The 20,637-nt window shown below is 42.3% G+C and overlaps 2 protein-coding genes across 6 annotated transcripts in view; one reads left to right on the plus strand and one right to left on the minus strand.

Moving 5' to 3' along the window:
- Positions 1 to 8,869, plus strand: part of FAM131B (family with sequence similarity 131 member B) — a 33,457-nt gene extending 24,588 nt beyond the window's left edge. For all 3 annotated transcript variants that reach the window (XM_054070400.1, XM_054070392.1, XM_054070410.1), the window contains one exon: positions 167 to 8,869. In XM_054070400.1, the coding sequence (XP_053926375.1) occupies positions 167 to 705 (539 nt within the window). In that variant the 3' untranslated portion in view covers positions 706 to 8,869. The remainder of the gene's footprint in view (positions 1 to 166) is intronic.
- Positions 4,728 to 20,637, minus strand: part of CLCN1 (chloride voltage-gated channel 1) — a 75,026-nt gene continuing 59,116 nt past the window's right edge. For 2 of the 3 annotated variants that reach the window (XM_054070366.1, XM_054070373.1), the window contains 5 exons: positions 20,093 to 20,175; positions 19,310 to 19,348; positions 18,542 to 18,646; positions 16,629 to 16,715; positions 4,728 to 16,149 (listed from right to left, as the gene is read on the minus strand). In XM_054070366.1, coding sequence (XP_053926341.1) covers positions 15,757 to 16,149; positions 16,629 to 16,715; positions 18,542 to 18,646; positions 19,310 to 19,348; positions 20,093 to 20,175 — 707 coding nt within the window. In that variant the 3' untranslated portion in view covers positions 4,728 to 15,756. Of the gene's footprint in view, positions 16,150 to 16,628; positions 16,716 to 18,541; positions 18,647 to 19,309; positions 19,349 to 20,092; positions 20,176 to 20,637 lie in introns of those variants that run through there. The other variant, XR_008450474.1, reaches the window with a different exon arrangement.

Below are 20,637 nucleotides of genomic sequence, written 5' to 3' on the forward strand. Positions count from 1 at the left end.
TACTGCCTAGAACTGCCTTTTCTCTTCAGCCTCCTCCCCTCTAAAGAATTTATCTACCCTGTTTGGTGCAGAGACATGCGCAGACACCCAAGCTATCTATCTAAATGAGCCAGCTTGGCCTAGAGAGGGTGTCTAACTGTGTGTTGTTTCCCTCCTTTGCTTGCAGAGCATATGGCCCAGACGCAGTATGACAGCTGGCCTCACTCCTACGTCTCACAGGGCATGTATTGCTTAGGTTCATCTGATGCCTGGGAGACCAGTGACCAGTCCCTCATCGCCTCCCCAGCAACTGGCTCCTACTTAGGCCAGAATTTTGATGAGTCCCAGACAAACCTTCAGGAAAGCATTTTGATGCAGAGTAGCCTTCTCCAGCAGCAACAGCTGCAGCAACAGCGGCAGGAGCAGAACTTCATCCAGAGCACGGGGCTGGTCCACGTGTGGCCTCTGCAGACTGCTCAGGGTGGGGCTGAGTCCAGCACATACATGGAGGACCACATTGAGGATGAAGGGAACACACGGCTGGAGAAGGCTCCTCTCCTAAACAAGAAGCCCTCTCTGGAGGAGGATGATGCAGTGTGCCGGGACCTGGAATCACTGTCTCCTCGAGAGGAGATGGAACATGCTGCGCTGAGCCGTAAAGTCTCAGATGTCACCTCCTCTGGAGTGCAGTCCTTTGATGAGGAAGAAGGAGAAACAAACAACTGATGCTTTCTGTGAAGTTCTCATCACTGCTGAACAGAGAGAGGGGTGACAAGGAATGAAATTACAGGGATTCTTCTCTCCAGCTCCCATACTTCCTAGCAGACACCCCCTTTCCATTCCTGACATTTAATTATTTTTTTAAACAAGAGGAAAATCTAAAAGTGATTGACACATGAAGACCTCTTCCCCTCCACCATGGACATGTATTTTTGATTTTTTGTTGCTCTGGGCAACACATGTGAAGTGCTTGGAGAGATCTGGACTGGTAAATAATTTCTAAATCTTTTTAATACAAAGTCTTGGCTGTGGATATAAACTCTTCTGTTACTGGGGGTGTGGCTGATGAGATAGGCTTTCTATAGGGAGCAGCTATGTGGCTAGAACCCATCTTGGCAGAATGGATGTTGCTCTGTGGACATGATCACCTTTGATAAATATATGAATATAAACTGATTTAAAATGAAGAAATGGCTTTACAAATACAGATTGCATTAGTAATGTGATTGTAGCTGATAAGTCTGTATTCTATACAGACTGTACTGAGATGAACAATTTGCTGTGTAACCAGATCCTCAATAGCACCTTGATATGAAAGCGTAGGTTCAATGGATATGAACTGCGCTCTGTGGGCTTGGGCTGTGCTGCAGTACAGATGATGTGGCTCTGTGGCCGTGGCCGTGCTGTGGCATGGAAGAATGGATGCAGATACCGACCTATCCCTGCTCTCAGATATTCATACTTTGGTCTCTTTCTAATCTCTATGACATTTATACCTTCCCAGGAGCTGGCAAGAGTGTTGTGTCCTTTTGGCCCTGGGCACTGGATGTCAGTGTCAGCTATGGAGGCAGTCATAAAAATCTAACTGTTGCAGGGGGCTTGAGAGCATGTCCATCTTGGTGCTGCTGCTGTATCCTTCTGTCATTTCCCTTGCCAGCAGTATGGGGAGACTCAGAGTAGGCATCAGATCCAGGAACAGTGTGTACAGCTATGAGATCAGAGATATCCAGTTTACATTGGAATTTTCAGTTTTTGCTTTTTTTAACTTTTTTATATTGCTGGGTAAGTGTTCCTGACAAAGCTGTTTATAATGGGAAAAGCCTGTACTCCAGTCACCACTGAACAGAAATACTGCAACTTTCCCATTTCTGCCACTTCTACTGCAGTGCCAAATCTAGCTGGAGGAAAAGGAGTGAGGGGAAGTTTTCTCCTCCTATTGCTTTCTTCTTTCTGCCTGTATTTTCTTCTTTTGTTTTCCTAGCCCAAAGCAATGTAAATAATGCTCAGTACTTGGTCTGTTTATCCCTACTGTGTCTTTTTTCAGGAGTGGAGAAGTCTTATTTCAGGAGTTTTCCCTATTTGTACGGGTCCTATATTTTTCTTGTTAAAAAAATATGGTTCATTGACTGGGGGGAATTCAGTCTATTACAATTCCTCACCATGTTTCTACAGACTTCCTTTGGGGGGAAGGGGTTCTGAAAGGAAGTTGAACAACAAACTGTCTCCTTTCAAGCTTTCACCAGAAAATAAACAGGAGCAAAAGCAAAAGAAAAAATTGTACAAGGCTATCGATTTTGCTGGAGGACTGAAGAGAACCAGCAGGCATTACCCAAGTGCTGAGTTTTGATTGCAAGACTGCTTGCAAGGAAGCATGAGCAAAGCATGGGTTTAGATCAGACGCTAGATCTGATGAGCTAGAGAAAGGAATTTGCCTAGGCACTGCCTTAGTGTCACAGAGCAACTCTTCCTCACTTGCTCTGACTCACCTCTGCTCTGTTTATTTCATGATTCATTTGCCTTTTCAGGCTTGGTGTATTTTTTGGATGACAGGAGAGTAATACATGTTCCTTTCCTGGTTCAGGTTTAGTCCCAGCATATTTGCAGGGAAGAATGTCTGAGGAGAATAAACTGTGGCTGAAGTAATATCCTCAAGTGTCAGAGCTCAGACAGCTCCTGGTAAGCAAAGCAGATTATGCCTAGGAATTATGAAAGGTACGAATGGGACTCTCAGGTAGAACTTTATCGCCACTCAGCTTTCTCCCACCTGCACAGGCAGCTGTGTGAAGAGGGTCTCCTCTGTGAACACCTAAGTCTTTACAGCCAAGTCCACTCCAAGCAGATCTGCCTTCCCTCTCCATTACACCTCTAAAGGGAAGACCTTTGGGACGTTTAAGTAAGACTGTTAATTTGTTGTAGGTAAGAGATAAAAGCTTTTGTGACCACCTTCTTTTCCCCATGGGCTTGGGTTTGCTTACATCCCTCTGAGGAGGTAGCTCTTCTCCTGAATGATGAACTTTCAATATGTCTTTTAAAGATGTTTACACATTCAGGTGCTACCCTCCCTTGGACAGGAGGGGTTGATAAAGATGATCTCCTACAGTTTTTGCAGGGCCATTGCAAGCTTGTTGTCCTGAATTGGTTTGGGTCTAGCTGTGGAGCACTGCCTAGGAAATCACACTGGCCAGAACAGGGAGACAGGGCAAGTGCCAAGAGCATTTCAGCAGATGACATATAATCTTAAGTGTTAACCTTTTCTTATTTCCTTTTTAAAAAGCCTTCAGGGAAACAAAAATGGTCAGGTACATTGCTTTGTGGGAGAAGATCTGGGTGTCTTACTGCTTTTTTCTCCGAACTATTTTGTTCCCATGTGCCTCTCCAGGACCAATCTGGATGTTTACGGTAACTTTGAGAGTAGCTTCTAATGTTCCCTCTGTGTTGTTTACAGGACTGGAACACATGGGTCACATTGTCAGGGCTTCTTTTTCTTTTGATGTAGACATGTAGTATATTTACTAAGATGTCTGATTGATGTCTAAAAGATGTATGTTATCTCCATGCAAGGCAGTGACAGGGAATTGTCTATATGGGAAATGGTGTGAAAAAAATTGACCTTATAGAAAAATTCTGTTGAGTTCAATAAGAAGAGAAAACATACCTGTACAGTATTCCAAGCTCTGTGTCATGCATTAGAGAATTATACCCTGCTGTATTATTCCATAACTTTATCTTCAGGAATCTATAAATAGATTCTCTGTGAATTCAGACTGGTTTGAAGAGTAGTCTCTGTAAACAAACTTTCAAGATTACTAAATTCTTAAAAACTTTTCCATAGAGGTCTTGACTTCCTATGAATAATAAAATTTCAGCCTTTTTCTCAAAAAAGGAAAAAAAATAAAAATGGAAAGGCTATTTTACATGACCTCTCTGCAATCCAAAAGAGAAATGTATCTACAATTGCCAGGAGCTTTACTGGAGAGAGCAGGTCTGCCCATCCACACTTGCTACCTGAGTGAGCATCGTGCTCTGAATTGAAAGGCAGTTTGAATCTCTTTGAAAATGGAAACTGGTTTGTATAACCAGGCCTTTTCTTATGCAACAGGCCTGCTGTTTGTCTCTATCTGGTATCAGAGAGAGGGACCTGGAACCTACTGTACATTTCCCAGAAAAGCCATTATTACATAGCTACACCTATTCAAGCATATGGAAGGCACAGGTGCTCTGTGAGGAAAATTTGGCCTGCAGTTTCTTTATCCTGGTGAGGAAGGATGAGTTGGAGAGAGTCCAGCCAAATACTCAGAGCCCACATTGAATTTGTGAGGCTGAAGATAAGAAGGAGAGGTAAGCTCTGTATCCCTGATCTACAGTTACTAAGAAACTGAGCCCTGTTATTGTTTTACAAGAGCTGCACTACATAAAATTTTGGGTTTTCTTGAAGCAGCAGAGGTAGAAGATTCCCATCTTCCTCCCCAACCCTCTAACCCCAAGCCTTTGTCTTTAATAGGAACTTGATTAAATTATTTGCTGAACATGATGGAAAATTTAAACACAAGTGACCCAAACTGAAAAAGATCTCAGATTCCACTGCAAGAAAATTCTCGCTTGTTTCTTTTCCCGTAATTGTTCGTATCCCATCAGTTACTTTATTTCATAAGGTTTTCTTTTATATAAACCTTAAGCTTTCTTTCCAAGCCTTGCGAGTTCTTCTCAACTCCATTACCTCAGGCTCTAGGATAGGGGCATCAATATGCTTCTTTCAGTTTCTGTGCCTCTAAATCATTATCTTCTTCTGGGAAGCTGCAGACAAGTAACCCACTTACTTTTCCTGCTAAAAAACTTTACCATCACTTTTGAAGACAGGCGTGCAGGAGAAAATGGAGTTTAACTGTACCTCTAAGCTGACCAAATGGCCAGCTGCTCTGAAAGGAGGCCTGACTGTGCTCACTTCCCACAGCCCCTGTGTGGATGCTGGTGCACAGCTGGCCCCACAGCAAACCAGTGCTCTTTTACCCTACTGTAAAAGTGAAGAAGGAACAGCTATGAGCAGAGGGAGAGCGAGTACTATTCTCAGCAGCTGGCTTTTATATCAGGTTAGGGGTACTGGGAAAGTACACTTAGAAATGGCATCTTCATGAGAAGTCTCAGCTGCTAAAAGGAGCTGTCATGCCTCCTTCTGTCACCACCAGCTATATACTTCTACTGCCTAAGAAGCACCAGCGCTAACACTCCTTTGGCTGCTCAGGAACTGGCCCAATAGCGAAAACTAACCTAGTCCCCTATCAAAATAAGGGTTTCAGTGGGATCAGCTCCTTGTATAATTTCATTTGGTGAGGCACACATCACCGAGGGATGGTGAAAAGTGCAGGTGATCATGTTGAAGAATATTTCTTTGTTTGCAGATGCAACTTAAATTGCTTAAGTTGACTGAAATATCTGTCCAAGAAGAATAAACTCAGCTAGGGTACCAGGGAGGGCATGTGCCCCCTTTCTTCCCTGGTATTTTCCTTCTAATTTCTAGTATGCTGTCATCTGATTTGTTCTTTGTTGTTATTTAATGCCCTGATATTTCCCTCACTATTCCATACCCTTCTACAGGCTCCTTTGAGATAAACCCTTGCAATCGGGCAGAAGGAGATGAGTAACTTGATATGCACATGAAATTAATAAAATAATCATGCACAAATCTCGTATGCACTCAGTGAGTACACTCCATGGCAGCTAAAGGTACTGAGAAGTGTTCTCCTGTAATTGCAAGAGGCAGAACCTTGTGCGGGAGTGAAGCACAACTGTTGAAACTGAGGTTTAGTCTTATCTTTAAGCCAGTTCCAATCTAGTGAGAGATCCAGAATGCACTTTGCACCTTGGCAGGGTCTGAGCAAGATGCACTGTGTACAACAGCAACTGAAAAATATTAGTTAGAGGTCCAGAGAAGAGAACTGGAGAGAAGAAAATAATTTTCTTCATTTGGCAGAGATATGAGGTACGGTGGTGATGCAATGTAGTGTACAACAGTACAGGCTTGTGGACAACTGTGTGTGCTCTGTGCAACAGCAAGGAAAAGTGTAGCCAGTGAGGGAAAGGCATTGTGAGAAAGGCTTGGGAACAAGGTCAAGAAAAGCTATCTTATGTTTACACAACACAGGCAGGAACCTTCATGGCAGAGTCCAGGCAGAATGGGCTCAGTTAGAGAATTGCTACACAAGTTGTAGCTCCAGGATTGGTGCAGCAGATTGGTACTCCTTGGTCCAAGCCACACTTCTTTCTGTATGACAGAGTGATAGGAAAGAGACGTTCCTATACTTGGGTAACTAGTGGCTTCTTTTTCATTATCTTTGAAACACAGTTCATAATATGCTTGATTCTTCAGGGGAATCATATAAGAAATACACCACATAAGAACTTGGTCATTGTGCAAATAAAGTTAATGTGAATTCTGCTCTCATTAGAAACCCAAAATATCTAAATTTAGCTCAGTATGCCTTAACTGTTGTATTGGTAATTGCTTAGCAGGAGAGGCAAACCGAAATAAATCCAGCTCTAAATGTTGTAGAGAGCAGAGCAACGTTGGCGTAATCTAAGCTCTTCCTTCTAATTTCTCCCAGATGGAATTTCCCATGTTCCACGTTCAGACAACTCTAAGCAATCTGGCCTTTCCTTTAAACTAACTCTTGAACTTTTTCGAAAAGAAAAAGGAAAAGAAAGGAAAGCAACCCCCCACCCACCCCCAACCATTCCAATACAGAGATTATCAGCAAATGGTGCCCTTACATCTAGAAAAGTATAAATAAATAATAACTTCATCTTTCATTCTCCTCCCCTGTAGCCATCTGATAGGGAAAGATTTCAAAGTTCTGGCTCAGGGAAAGGAAAAGTAAACAGGGGAAGTGTGGATAAATTAGTGCTTATTAGAACTAAATATGTGTGTAGGACAGCCTACAGTCATTAAAGCACAGTCTCAAATATGAATGCAAGCTATAAAGTCAATGCCAGATGTCTCTTTTGTATCATAGGCTTTTCCCAGGCTGGGTAGTAGTGAACCTGCACAAGAGCAGAGGAGAACAGCTGCGCATCTCTGCCGTATCGATGTTTCTCTGTCTCAAAAAGTGTCATGGAGCCTGAGCAAGACTGCTGGGTACACTGCTCTCTGAGCAGCCAGCTTCCTGAATTGACTGGGGTAGGGATGAAGACAAATGGTTATTATGTTAATAAATGGACATGGAAGATCTGTGGTTAGAACATCAGGGTCTATTTACATCCTTGCACTGACGTTTTTCCCCAGCACAGGCAGAACAAAGTTTTATCTTTTCCTGGAGATCAAGAGAAGCAAGTTCAGTGTCAGTGTTGGTTTGCACAAAAGAAAATAAATATGTGATATATTTTTCCAGTGCAGATGTATGTTGTTGGAAGAGGAAAAATTTAGTCAGGCTGTGACTTTCTGAAAAAGAGTATGTTTACTAAAACTGTAAAGACTTGTTCAAGAATGTTCTCAGTGCAGGTATCATAGAATCATAGAATGGTTTGGGTTGGAAAGGACATAAAAGATCATCTAGTTCCAACCCTCCTGCCATGGGCAGGACTTACCTTACTGATGAGTGATAGCTGCTGTCTTCTAGGAAGAGAGAGATTGCAGTGTTCTATGAGAAGAATGCTAGTGTGGATCTTCCTAGTGTGGATCTTCCTCGTCTCCTATGACTTGAGGACTTTTTAAATACTTGTTTTTGCTTTCCCATAGGGATCAAATGACCATGCTAGCAAGACAAAGGCATCTAAAAGGCTTTTCTCCATTATGGGGCAAGATCATGTGCCAAGATTTACTTCTAAGACAATAAAGGCATCTAGTCCAGATTTAACTGGCCTTCTGGAATGATTTTCATTGGGCAGGGAAATCCAGTCATGACTTGGAGGTCAAAAGGTTAAGAACTCTCTTCTAGAGCTCTGCCAAGTTCCCATGAGGCAAGTAGAGGTGGACTTCCCCTCTTTTCAGATACTGCATGCGTGAGCAATATAGCAAGCAAAAAGCTCTTTTGCAGGCATATATTCTTGTTCGGCTTCAATTTTTCTTCTCTGATTTGTGGATGTGGTGCATGATTGGAGGTCTCTCAGAATCCCTACAGTATAAAATCGGGAGTCAGAAGTAATTTTACAGGGAACAGGATTTCTCTTGTTTCAGTTCTTTTCAGATACGGAAGGATACAGACTGAGAATTTGGGAGGTAGAAGGGTGGTGGATGGGCGATTCGGGGGTGGCGTGTGGAATGGATTCCTGAAGCACATTAAAAAGTAACTAAAGACTTGAGTCTTCAAATGTATTCTCAGTATCTGAAACTGCTTTAGCATAAGCGTATGGTATGGTACAATAGAGGTTACCAAAAAGCAATTTTAAAGAGCTTCCCCCAAGCCTGTACACACTTCCTGTAGTGGGGAAGCTGCATGGTGATGATATGTATTTTTTCAAGCTAGTGTTTACAGAGGTGCATTGATGTTTGGGGGGAAAGTACTGAATGGAAGTAAAACAAAAAGGGAAAGGGACCTACTATTGAAAACTTTCATCCTTACCTTGTCCCACACTAGCCCTTAATAACTAAAATGAGTCTGATTTGCCTTTGGTCTTCCAGCTCCAAAACATATTTGCCTGAAAATTTTTGTTGGATGTACTTCGCATGTTTTGATAATGTGACTTATGAGATAACACTTCTACAAAGATATATATAAATACATACATGTACAACCACATACATACATGTACACACACTACATATGGACTTAGGAAACTATATGGCATTATACACCTCCATGCCTGTATGTGGCAGCAACCACAGTAAAGGAGGGGAGGTAGCTCAAAATAGCATGTACAGTCCTTTATGGAGTTGTTATTAAACAGAATGTGGTCTTGCCATCCTGGCTGGTGGAAGTGTTTTATTTCTGTGGGACTGGTTCCAGGGGAGTTGCGCCTGAGGAAGGAGGATCCTAGGAAGAGGGGGTGGGTCTCAATGAGACAATCTGATGAAGGACATTGAAAAGCATCCATGGTGGCTTGGTGAAGCATCCCAGAGTAGGAAATACGTAATAGACTATGTCTCATTAAGAAGATAAGCACATCATGTATTTGACCATACAGGGCTAAAATCTCATTTTTGCCTGTGACTATCATGAGAAAAATTCCTGGCCATTGTGGCAGATTTGATGATAGAGAGCATCACATCAACAGTATCCTCTAGTTTAATACAGAATGACTTTTCCTGTTACACTGAAACAGAATTTTCCAGATGAAATATATAAGTTTTGTCCCAATAGTGGTGACATGCAAACACATCTGGTACCAAGTCAGAAGCTTCACAACAGCAGGTTAGGACAGAACACAAGGAGGAGTATGATGCTGGGGTTGTAAAAGGCACTGATACTGGGTGGCAAGACACTGGGTTCACATTTCAGTTTTAAATTAGTGCTCTCAGCGTGCTGTCCTTATAGCAGGTTGGAGAATTCGTTGACCCAGAGGGAAAGGAGCATCACTTCCAACATTGTTGTATCATCTGCTTCTGATTTAGGACATTAGGCCAGATCCAGTAGCACTTTGTTTACCACATGAGAATTTTAAGCTCTAGCCCTAAAAGACACCTATTTCCTTTTCAAGATCCTTGCACTTTTCCACTGGTTCTTAGAGGGCTTGAGCAGTGCCACTTGTCCTCCTAAGGCACAGTATATTTCACAGTCAGGGCGATTTAGCTCGTCTTCGCTTTCTGTGTTCTATTTGAAGTTAATTTGCTTCCTTCCAGTTTACCTTCCTTTGGTACTGAATAGATTTGCACTCGCCCCTTGGTAGGTATGTCTGCATAATTATGTTCATATAATTAATTGTGACTTGGATAAGACACACATACTTAACTCCTTTAGGGTTTTTTTTGGTGGTTCCCCCCCTCAATCCTATGAGTCTGCTACTACTTGCTCACGTGTTGGTTCTTTTTTTTTCCTGATGGCCTCTAAATCATCATTTTTTTTTAAATGTAGCATGTCAAATTAAATAAATTATTCCACACACATTTAACACTTGAGTCCCTGGGAAAATAATATGTCTCTGAGTCTGGAAGCTGACCTCTGCACAGCAAAACTGCCTTTTTTTTCTTAATTTCTCATTATGCTACAAAGATGATGTCCAGCTGCTGAGTGCTTCACCTAACAGAACACATATAGCATCATATTAGTCTAGATTTACCCCTCAGTAAAGAGGTTAGTCAGATTTACCCCTCTGGATTTAGCTGCTTAGTGCCAACATGAACCTCATTCTGTGGTATCTGCCCCAGTCTCTGATCTCCACTTGCTGCTTATTTCTCTGTTTAGACTAGATGGCCAATCTACCACATTTCTCTCATGTTACTGTCTTACAAGATTTTGTCACTTCCAAGTTGTTAATGAAAACAGTAAATAAGGAGGGCATTCTTGCTGCACACCTCACTGGCTCTGCACTTTACCAGCTACAAGTGTATTTTCTATATAGTCTCTCAGACAGTTCATATCTTCTGTGCCAGAGAAACTGCAAATTGGATTTAAGCATAAAATTCTGTGACGTGTTTGGTCATAATCCAACCATGTCACAGCCCACTTGCCTAAGTGCTATAGAAGTCTGCAGGGGGGAAGAAGCAAATTAAGTTTTTTCGGCAAATGTATTCCTCATAAACCTTCTACTACTGTCTTTTGTACTTGCTTTTGTGTGGAAAAACTGAAAAGCTTTTAACTTGAGTTTGTATGACTGTGTGACTTTTAATTCTGAATTATAGGTCTTATATTTTTGTTCTTCAAACTAAACAAGTAGCTATTCAGTAAATAGCCAGATATTAGCAGCTTTTAGAGTGTTCTTCATATAAAGCAGCCAGTTCATATTTTAATATCTCTACATCCTGTTTCCTTTATAAATTTGCTACTGGACTTTTCCTCAATGTACTTTGTCCTCCATATCAGGTGCAATCCTTCAAGTTGGCTAGCTATGATTCAGTAACTGGTTTTACTATGGAGCACAGGGTGTTTGCACAAGCAGCACACCAAGACTGCTGGGATGTGAGCAAATGCTCATTCAAAAAGGCCAGTGCTTGAACTAGTAATAGGTTTGGCTGAGACTGGCTTAATTTAGCCAGCACACCAATCCCAGCAGTGTCCACAGTAATGTCTTTAGTTCTAAGAGGCTACACCAGGACTTACTGACTTCCAGCAGACTAAGGAAGAGGGATGTGACTCAAACCACAGGCAAACCCAGTTGCAGAGCTTGATTTTAAAAAAGATAATGTTTGTGTGTGTGTGTGTGAGTGCACATGCACAGGGTTGTCCATCCGGTAGGAGGGGGTCACACAGAGAGGGCCTGTGGTTTATGGTCAGGACCAGTTTAAGCTTGCCTCACACAAATAAAGCCTTAAAAAGTTTTGCATCACATGGCTTAAGATAAATGTTATTCTCTGTTTGAGCATACTAATGCTCAGGCATGGCTTTTGTGCTGAAATATTAATTATTGGTCTCTAGTGTTGATTAAATTGTTATGAGAGTTGTATTCAGATCCTTGCTTATGTGGCCATGAAGGACTTAGTGCTTGCTATAACAGTATTTTTAATTAGAACCTTCCTGGGGTTGGACTATTTTGGTAAAGAGGGATCTTTACTTGCTGAGCTGGTTATTGCCCTGTCTTGTACTCTTTGGCCACAAAGCACACACTTCTATACAGTGTTTGCATAACTTTGGAGAGGGAGGAAGTTATTTTGGACGAACCTTTGATTCTGTCTGTCTCCCTATGTCTGCTTGTACTAACTGGTTTGGTCCATAGGGTTAGCAAACTAGAAATAATTTGCCAACTAAAAGAAGTTACATTGTTTAGGCAAATTTTTTCATTGTCCAGTATTCCATCTCCATGCGTTTTCTCCTTCATCCAGAACATGACCAAGTCTCTTAGCCTAATATTAACTACTCAAAGCCCAATCTGTTGTCTTGTCAACCTTAAGTGTTCCTTATTTTTTCAGTTCTTTATATTTATGAGATAAAAACCAAGACTTCTGCTTTCACATTTAAATGCCATGTAAAAGGAAGGGTTTAACTTTTTACTAGATTAAAATTTAATAGGTAACTTCTTGCCTTCATTAAATGAATGCCAGTAAACTGGTTAGTTCACATTAAGACTGCATTTATCTTGAAGATACAAAGTGAAAGGAATTTTTTAGATGGTGATGGTGTTGTCCGAAAATTTTCTGCTTTAGTGAAGATTTTTCACTCTTGTATTCTTTTCAGACTATTATATGTTGGGTACAATTACAGTACAGCAGGTGCTTGGAGTTGAAAATGTTGAACAAGATCAGCTCTATTTTAGTGCTTTGAGTGGTAGTGGCAAGCTTGGTGTAACATGTATTTCTGCCCAAAACAATGATTCTAAGCAACTGCACATGCTATTTAGGAGGAAAGCAAGCTCCCGTGGTTCAAAACAGTTTCAGAGCTTCTTGTTTTTCAAGGTCTGTGTTTGGATTTTTGGGGACAGATCTGAGATTTGAATTTCTAGCTGACTGGGAAAGCTGCAGTGCTAGTATGAATTTGGTGATATTTTGGGTTGGGGAAAAAATTTTTATGTGTAGGTATCCAAGCCTGTGCTACTTGGATAGGGTGAGAGTTGCAGGTTTTAAGTGATAGATTAGTGTGTCTTTTTTTCCTGGACAAAAGTTTCAAATTTAAACTTTGAGGGGGTATACCAGAATTGCCCAAGAGGGTGCAAGCTTAGAGTTCCCTTGACAAAGGTTCAGTGTCAGTTCACTGCACGTTTTACACCTATTAAAGTACTTGACATCAGCTCACTGAAGATTTTATTGGTGAAATGGAAGTGGAAACATCTTCAGCCATTGCAAACCATTTTGCAGTATGTTTTTTTTGTACCCTCCTGGCTCCCTATACACATTCATGTATGCTTACTTTTTCCCAGGTGAGGAAATGGCGTAGATGAATGCTGCTTCTGCTCCAAGGGTGGGAAAATACCTGGAATAAAGGTTGAGTAAGGCCTCCAAAGAGCATCAGTAACACCCACCTTTCAGCTTCCCCACAGAGAGCAGTCCATCTCCTCAATGTAGTTCTGGGACAGCTAAAGGCAATAGGAATGGAGCAGTATGTCTATGTGCTTATCTGGACACACACGTGTGTGCTCTTGTACTCTCAGGTGACAAACATCAAGAAACTTTCCAGGTTAGCTTGTGTCTTTCTCTGAACTCCCCAGGCCTCTCCACGTGCATCATTTTTGTTCCAGCTTCTTCTCCCTCAGCTCACAATCTGTCTGTCATGACTCACACGCTCTGTGGCTTTGATTTAGACTCCATCTGCTTTCTCAGCTAGTCAGATCCCAGTTCTTCTGTAACACACCGTAGGAGAAGTGTGGGACTGGAGCATACATAACACATATCTGTATTCAGGAGAGAAGAGGGGGAGGTGTATTGACTCCAGCCTCAAAGTTTCTTCTTGTCTCATCTGTCTCAGTGCAGGCGTTTGGCAGAGCTGCAAAATGTAAATCTGTATTTGCTAGTAATATGCTGGGCCTGACTTGGAGAAACTCATCCTTCCTGAGAGTGTGTGGACCCTGAGATCACAAAGATTGGGTCTCAGAGTATTGCCACACACTGCACATTCATGGCTTTTTGAAAGGAATGTCCTTTCCCCTCTTTCTAACATAGTTCCCTGAGAAAACAAATAGCAGTTCTTTTGCCTGTTCTCTGCAGACAGGGGAAGGTGACCTAAAGGTAGCAGGGAGGCTGTATGCTAATGCCTGGCAGCCAGAAATGTGCCACAACCCTCTAGTGGAGGCAAGCAGCTGGTGTATGCAAGAGACTTGCCTTCAGATCACCACTGTCTTCTCACAAGAGCGGGGTTTTCCTTGGAGAACTGAAGATCACTTAGGCAAGGAAAGGCTGTCCCCAGTTACCTTATAGAGACAGGACACATGTCAAAGACAATTCAGGGCTGGGAGGCTCTGAATTCCAGACAGTAAAAGTAAATTGCTCTGTCTTCAAGACACTAGCTGGGGAGAGATGTCCCTTTACTATAACCTTGTCATAGACTCTCCCACCCATCATCAGAGAGGATTTGGTGCAATGTCAGTCCTTGGAGTTAAAACAAATAGGGAAATTTCCTAGGGAGACTGAGTTTGAGGTAATGATTTTTTTTTGCTTACTTCTCAGACAGCTTATGAAAACCACCTGTTAAGGTGAAACTGGTTGCTCTTAAGTTACATAAGGCTTTACTGGTATTGGGAAAGAATATGTGGCCCAACATCCAGGAGAATACTCTGAAGAACATAGTCTCAAGAGCCTGGATTTCTTCTCTGTTGCTGATAGGTGGAAACACATCCAATATGCTTCTTGGGACTGCATCTAAGTGCCACAACACATCAAAAGTATGGTAGAAAGAGGTGGAGAATGTTAGAGGAAAGCTGCAGAATACACAGAATTTGATTTTGCCCATTTACTGAGAAAACCTTATAAGGACAGTGAGTGAAACAAAGCAGCATCTTATCTTCAGATGCTAAGGTTTTGCATGCATGACACAAACTGACAAGACATCTTTTTGCAAGGTACAGATCGAGATCTGCTCCAAGTTTAGAACTGGAATAGAGAGGGGTGCTTCAGACAAGGGTTGAGGTCACTGCTGTGAGTCACAATGGAGATGAGCTGGCAAAAGTGAGACCCAGAATACTCAAATCTGAGGTATGCAGAAATATGTGGAAAGTAGGCAGGGTAAAATTACCAGGAGAGAGAGCAAGCGTTTTCAGAGAGAAACCTGGTTTCAAAGTGTAGAAAACAGGGTATCCCTCTGCTGCACTTCTTGGCAGCCTGCTAACACTCCATTGTTGGTTTTTTTTCGAGTTCTTGTATTTTAAGACTATAACTTTGTAAAATTGTTATTCAGAGACAAACACAAGTATTTGAAATACAGGTGCATATGTGTTTTTCTACTCCTCTTCCTCCAATGCTGAGGATGCCCCCACTTAAGATTTTCCTGTTCTGTTTAAAAATTCCAGAGATGATAGGAAAACAGAGGCTTTCCTCCCTTCTGGTGCTTTTCTTAGAGCCCTGGCTGAATTCAAGACATGAGACATAGACCAAATATTTTCCTCCCTCCTGTTTTTATGGCACAATTCAGCTAAAGGACCTAGGGGAAGCTCTTAACTGCACCCCCATCCAGGAAAATCCCAGAGTAAAAACTGAGAAAGAGGAAAAAATGTTCTACGTGGGAATGTTTGGGTGGGGGATGCAAGATAAAAGCTAGTGGGAGCTGCAGCAACATGGACAAGATTGCAGTCAGAAGCAGCAATATGCTTCTAGGCTGGAGGTCTGGCTCTGTTTACACTAGTGTATGCAGGCCAGGTGTGACTGGAAAGATGGCAGCAATGGAGAAGGAGAAGAGCTGCTCTTCCTCCATTTTTCACATGGCAGATTGATCCAGAGCACCCTGAGCATGTACAGCCGTATTCGTGTCCTGTTACAATCCCTTCTGCTGTGTTATGTAGACATGTCAGAAGCCTAACCATTGTAAGCCTGCTCTCAGCCACCTTGCAGTCCACGTCTGACTCCTGCACATGCCTCAATAGTCCAACAGCCTAACGGTCTTTGCACAGAAAGAAATCAGCAGAAGAAAAGGTCAGCCGAATGCCCCTTCTCCCAGATGAATGGATCCTCTGTGGGGGTAGCAAAGAACCTCCAAAAGCTTCGCTTTGAGGAGCAAACACAAGAAGACTTGCTCAACTGAAGAATATGAAGGACTATTCCCTTCATACCAGCTATAAGGGGACATCCTCATCTTCATCCTCCTCGATGTCAGTGGAGCGTAGACTTATGTCCTTGAGGATGTCTGAGAAGCTATCAGCAACTGGCCCTGTCAGCTCCATCTCTTCCAGCTCAGTATCAGTGGCATAAGTGGAGCATGGGACTTCCCCCTCTTCATGTAAATGTGAGGGCTGGGGGGAGTGCGAAGATGGAGGCAGTGGGCTTTCTGTGCCCAAGTTTGCTGCTTGCTCTTCTGCCACCGTGCCGTTGTCCTGCCAGCTCCACACCTGGGTGGCTTGACTGGCCTTCTCACTGCTGATGGAAGTCCGTTTGGTATCACGGAAACTGGCAAGGGGTGGGCGGAGGCGAACCCCAGAGCGTGTGGAGCCTTCTATTGCCTTCTGGAGCTATGAGAAAAGTAAAAGTTCAGAGAAATTGGGTGAAAAATAGGCTGACCCAGCCCTATCCAGCAGATGTTTGTCTACTGTCCATGGTAAAGGGATCACAAAGAGTCACAGCTCTGCCTCTGGGGCTTGTGGAAACCATCTTTTACACTGGTATAGTAATTTGTCATTCCATGGTAAATAACAAATTCCATGTCACTTTCAGAGACAGTAATGGCCACTCAGTTAAAAGCTGTGTGTTCACAAAAATGATGAACCATCTAACATCCCTGCAAACAACACCTGCTGACTCCTCTGAAATACAGCCATCCGTCCCCCTACATGACTTCCAAAGCTTTGACTCAGAATTCAGTACTGGATTGAAAATGCAGCAGTCACAGTTATATATGTCCCCAGCTGGATCCTCCAGCAGCTGTAAGTTGTTGCAAGGATCCACAGGACATATATAGCTGCCTAGGAAGAGATGAAAGGACTGTACTTACCTCTTCCAAAGCCAACACTCCCCTCAGCTTCCCCATACTGGTTATATAGGCATGGCTGAGGCCCAGTAATGAGAACAATGTATGTGTCTAGGAGCAAAACCACAAAAGACCATTTCAGGAAACTGGTAATATGATTCTTGGTGTTAGAGCTGAGGCTTGGGGTTTAGAAATGGGAATCACAAAGGTGCACAAGTCTGCAGTTATCCCAGTGAGAAACTAGCTCTTCCCCTTCTGCAGACAGCAAATACTACTCTTTGGTCCTTCTGCTATGCAGCCGTAGTTGAGAGTGTGTCGATGACGGAGAACACAAGGTCACTCCCATCCTGCATCCAGCAAACAGAGATTCACATGCAACACCTGTGTATTTGGGGACTTAAGCAGATTCTATTTCACTTTGGTTATGGAAATTTATCATATAGTAATATGCAAAGTGATAACCTGCTTAGGCTCTTTATTCCAGTGCTTTTCTTAACTCTATAAGTTTTCTTTTTTTTTAATTCCAGAATATTTCCTGTTCAAAACTTAAGCTCGTTACTGCTTACCCAATGTGGTGGGAACACTGAGAACATGTTATTTTCTTTCTCTTACAAAGCCTTTCTCTTACAAGGACTCTTCTTATCTTCTTATCACACTGCTCTCAGTCTTCTTTTCTTCAGCCTAAACATACCCCATTATTTTACTGGTCTTCATATACTAAAACTTTCAGCATTCTCAGTGTTTATCTGTGGTGTATTTCCAGACTCAAAGTTCATTAAGCTGAGCTCTAGCCGGAATTTACCTCTGGCCTTACATGAAGTCATTCTTTCACAGCTGGTGTTTGCCTTTTTTTTTAACATCACATGAGATATTGAATGTCATGTTCAAATGTCAACTAGGTAAAATCTCATTTCTCAGAAACAAGACATTTTATCCCAAAGTAAAAGAAAATCAGACTGGTTAAATACAATTTGATCTTATTAGCTAGGATATTCTTGCCATTGGCAGTAGTTTCACATTTAGCTCTGAACTGTGCATAGCTCAGATAGTTTGATTATTTATTCCTGCCTTTTTTGTAAATCAAATTTAAGCTGACTTGTCTGTTATTTTGGAGTTTCTCATTTGTTCTTTTTTTTTATGAGAGGTAATGAAACTACCCATTGTCAATCTTCAGATATAATTTCTTGTAACCCCTATATTCTTGAAGATAAATGCTAGTGGTTTTCAGATTACTTCAGCACACCCTTTAGGAAACACCAAACTTAAGTATATGCTAACGTGTTCTTAGTTTGATCAAGGCTGAGATCTTACCTATTTGATAACATTAATTAATTTTGTGCAAGGCATATGCTAACTGTTTATATTAGATGCATATTGATAAAAACATGCGCTGTGCACTTCTGCTTCCGTAGACTACTTTCCCTTTCCACTGGGTGAAAGCCCAGTCCTCTCTTACTTCTGAAAGTTTCCTCTTTCCTTGTGCTTCAGTTCGATGAAGAGGCTATGATACAGGGTGGTTTCAAGCAATTCTTCTGGTGCACAGGGGCAGACTCTGTACCCTGATAGAAACACCCTGAGAAATCCAGGAGTACTCATTCCAGTGCTGTGCACTGACAAAGCAGACTGTAAATCTCAGTGTAATGTCCCCAGCAGCAAGGCATACAATGCTTTTGTTGATGTAGTGGGTGTAAAATCCAACGTGGTATCCAAAAGCTATTTTAATAACTGCACTCATCATGTAGCTTTCTGTTTTCCAGGAGACTGGGGGTACACGCAGAAGATTAAAGGAACAAACTCACCTGGATGTAGAGGTAGCTGGTGATAGTAGTTTTAGGTGAAGACAAGGAGAAGAAAAAAGTCATAGACTAGACTTGCAATGATAGATAGGAAGGAGAAAAAAAAAAGTGGTGTATGCCTCAGAGGACATCTGCACTCACCTTGTGTAGGGAAGTCCTCTCTACCAGTTGGAAAGGGGAAGGGTCGATGTGACAGCTGTCAAAGCACACATTTTTGTTCAGCTCCTCCTGTTCCCAAGCATCTATCTGACACAGGAAAGAAAAGGAACCACCCTTACAGCGATCAGCAGTGTTGCTGTCTTGTGTACCCAAACTAGTTCCATTCTCCTACTAATACTTCATCCTTCATATGTAGATCATTCATTTTGCTGATTATGTCACACCCCTCAGGTTTTCTATCCTGTCCTTGCCAGATGTCAAGTCCCTATCAAAACAGAACTCTTCCAACACATCAGAGGTTTTCTGAGAAGGTGAGGTATTGTCCCTTCCTGCTTAAAGAGGGAGTTAACATCTTACCTGTCCTTTCTCAGTGCATCTTCCCCTTTTCATTGCAAGATAATGGTTCCCTTGCGTAAAAAATGAAGGAACAACGTAGGTCTATAGAATGATGTAGGTGAGGGGGAACCTGTGGAGCTCTCTAGTCCAAAACCCTGCTCATGGCAGGTCTGACTTCAAAGCTGGATCAGATTAGTCAGAGCCTTACTTAGTACATCTAGCAAAACAATCTCTTCTTTTATTGGGTGAGACTTCCTCACCTGTGCAGCTCTGGCTTTGTGAGTTAATGTCTGTAGCTCTGGCTTTGTGAGGCAATAGCTGAGGCTGTCAGAGTTCAGGAAGTATTGCAAGTGATAGGAAATGGGCAAAAGAAGCACTCAGTTAACCTCACTCCCTTTCTGCAGCCAGTCTTACCTCTTCTGGCCTCATTGTGTCAACGACTTCCACTGGCTCCTGTAGGAGAAAACACTGTTCAGGACAGGCAATGAATGCAGAGCTTCACAGAGTACAGAAGGAAAAAATTTGCACAGCCCCCTCACCCCATATGGTCCCCTTTTTCTTCCAAATAGTGTATTATATTACTGAGCATTCAGATTTTCTGTATACTCATAAGGTGTACCCTGTACTTGCTGTACTTCCCTTGCCAATGAAGATTGACTATGGAATGCTGGTGGAGCAATTCAGGTGCCTAAACATGATTATCTAGTACTGCTTTAGATGCTCTCGGATACCCCACATGGGGCCAACCACTGCCCTAAAGTGAATGTGTCTCCCGTAGTGGTAGCACTGGGTTATCCACCAACCCAGTGCCGATACGTCAGATACCCAGGGGCATCTAACACGGCACAAAGCAAAAGTATTTTTTCATTTTTTTCATTTTTAGCTGGACAAAACTGTAAAGAACTGCACTTTATTCCAGGTGCATTAAGTTATTCACTGAGAAAAAGATGCCCACAATCAGTCATGATGGTATCCTTGACTCCCAAGCACAGATGGCTTGTTAGGAAGATGTACACTCCTCTACAGTAATCACACCCTTTCTCCTTGGAGAGAGTTCCCCACCGATGCTGTCAGTGTTTAGGACCATAAGCATGTCCATGCTTTGGTCAAATGTTGAATGGCCCCGAGTAATAGACTTTAATTCCATTGCATTCCCTTCTTTCTTCAGGGTACTAGTAGGCTCTCTGTATCCCTAACCTGGACGGCACTCTCTGTTTCAAGTGGAAGGTTGTAATGGCACAAGAGCTGCTGGATCAGTTGCCTCAAACGCCTGAAATTGCCTGAAGGATGAAAACAAACAGACGCATAAGAGAGGAGAACAAGTGAGACAAAAATGCAAAGCCCCGTGCCCATCTCCTTGCCCAATGCAAGCTGGGAAATAATATGAGGGACATAGTAGATGGTATGTGACAGGGCTGAGCCAGTCACAATCTATCATTCCATTTCTAAGATGGTGCCTAGAACATGACAGAATAAATACTCCCATGCAACATGTTTTCCTCAACGAGAGGAAACAAATCATTCCAAAGTAGCCCTTGCAGATAATATTCATTGATCAATGTCCCTGAAGGAGAAAAAACCCCACAAACAAAAGACAAGCAAGACTACTAACACAGCAAACAATCTGATACAAGGGATAAACTGCTGTGACAAGAGGTTTATGCAGTCCACAAAGATGAAGTGGTTTGGAGGGTGAGTGTGGAAGGAGGAGGAAAGAATTTGGAAATTATTTCAAAGACGGA

The sequence above is a fragment of the Cuculus canorus genome, chromosome 1 (genome assembly GCF_017976375.1).
Source record: "Cuculus canorus isolate bCucCan1 chromosome 1, bCucCan1.pri, whole genome shotgun sequence".
Classification (NCBI taxonomy): Eukaryota; Metazoa; Chordata; class Aves; order Cuculiformes; family Cuculidae; genus Cuculus; species Cuculus canorus.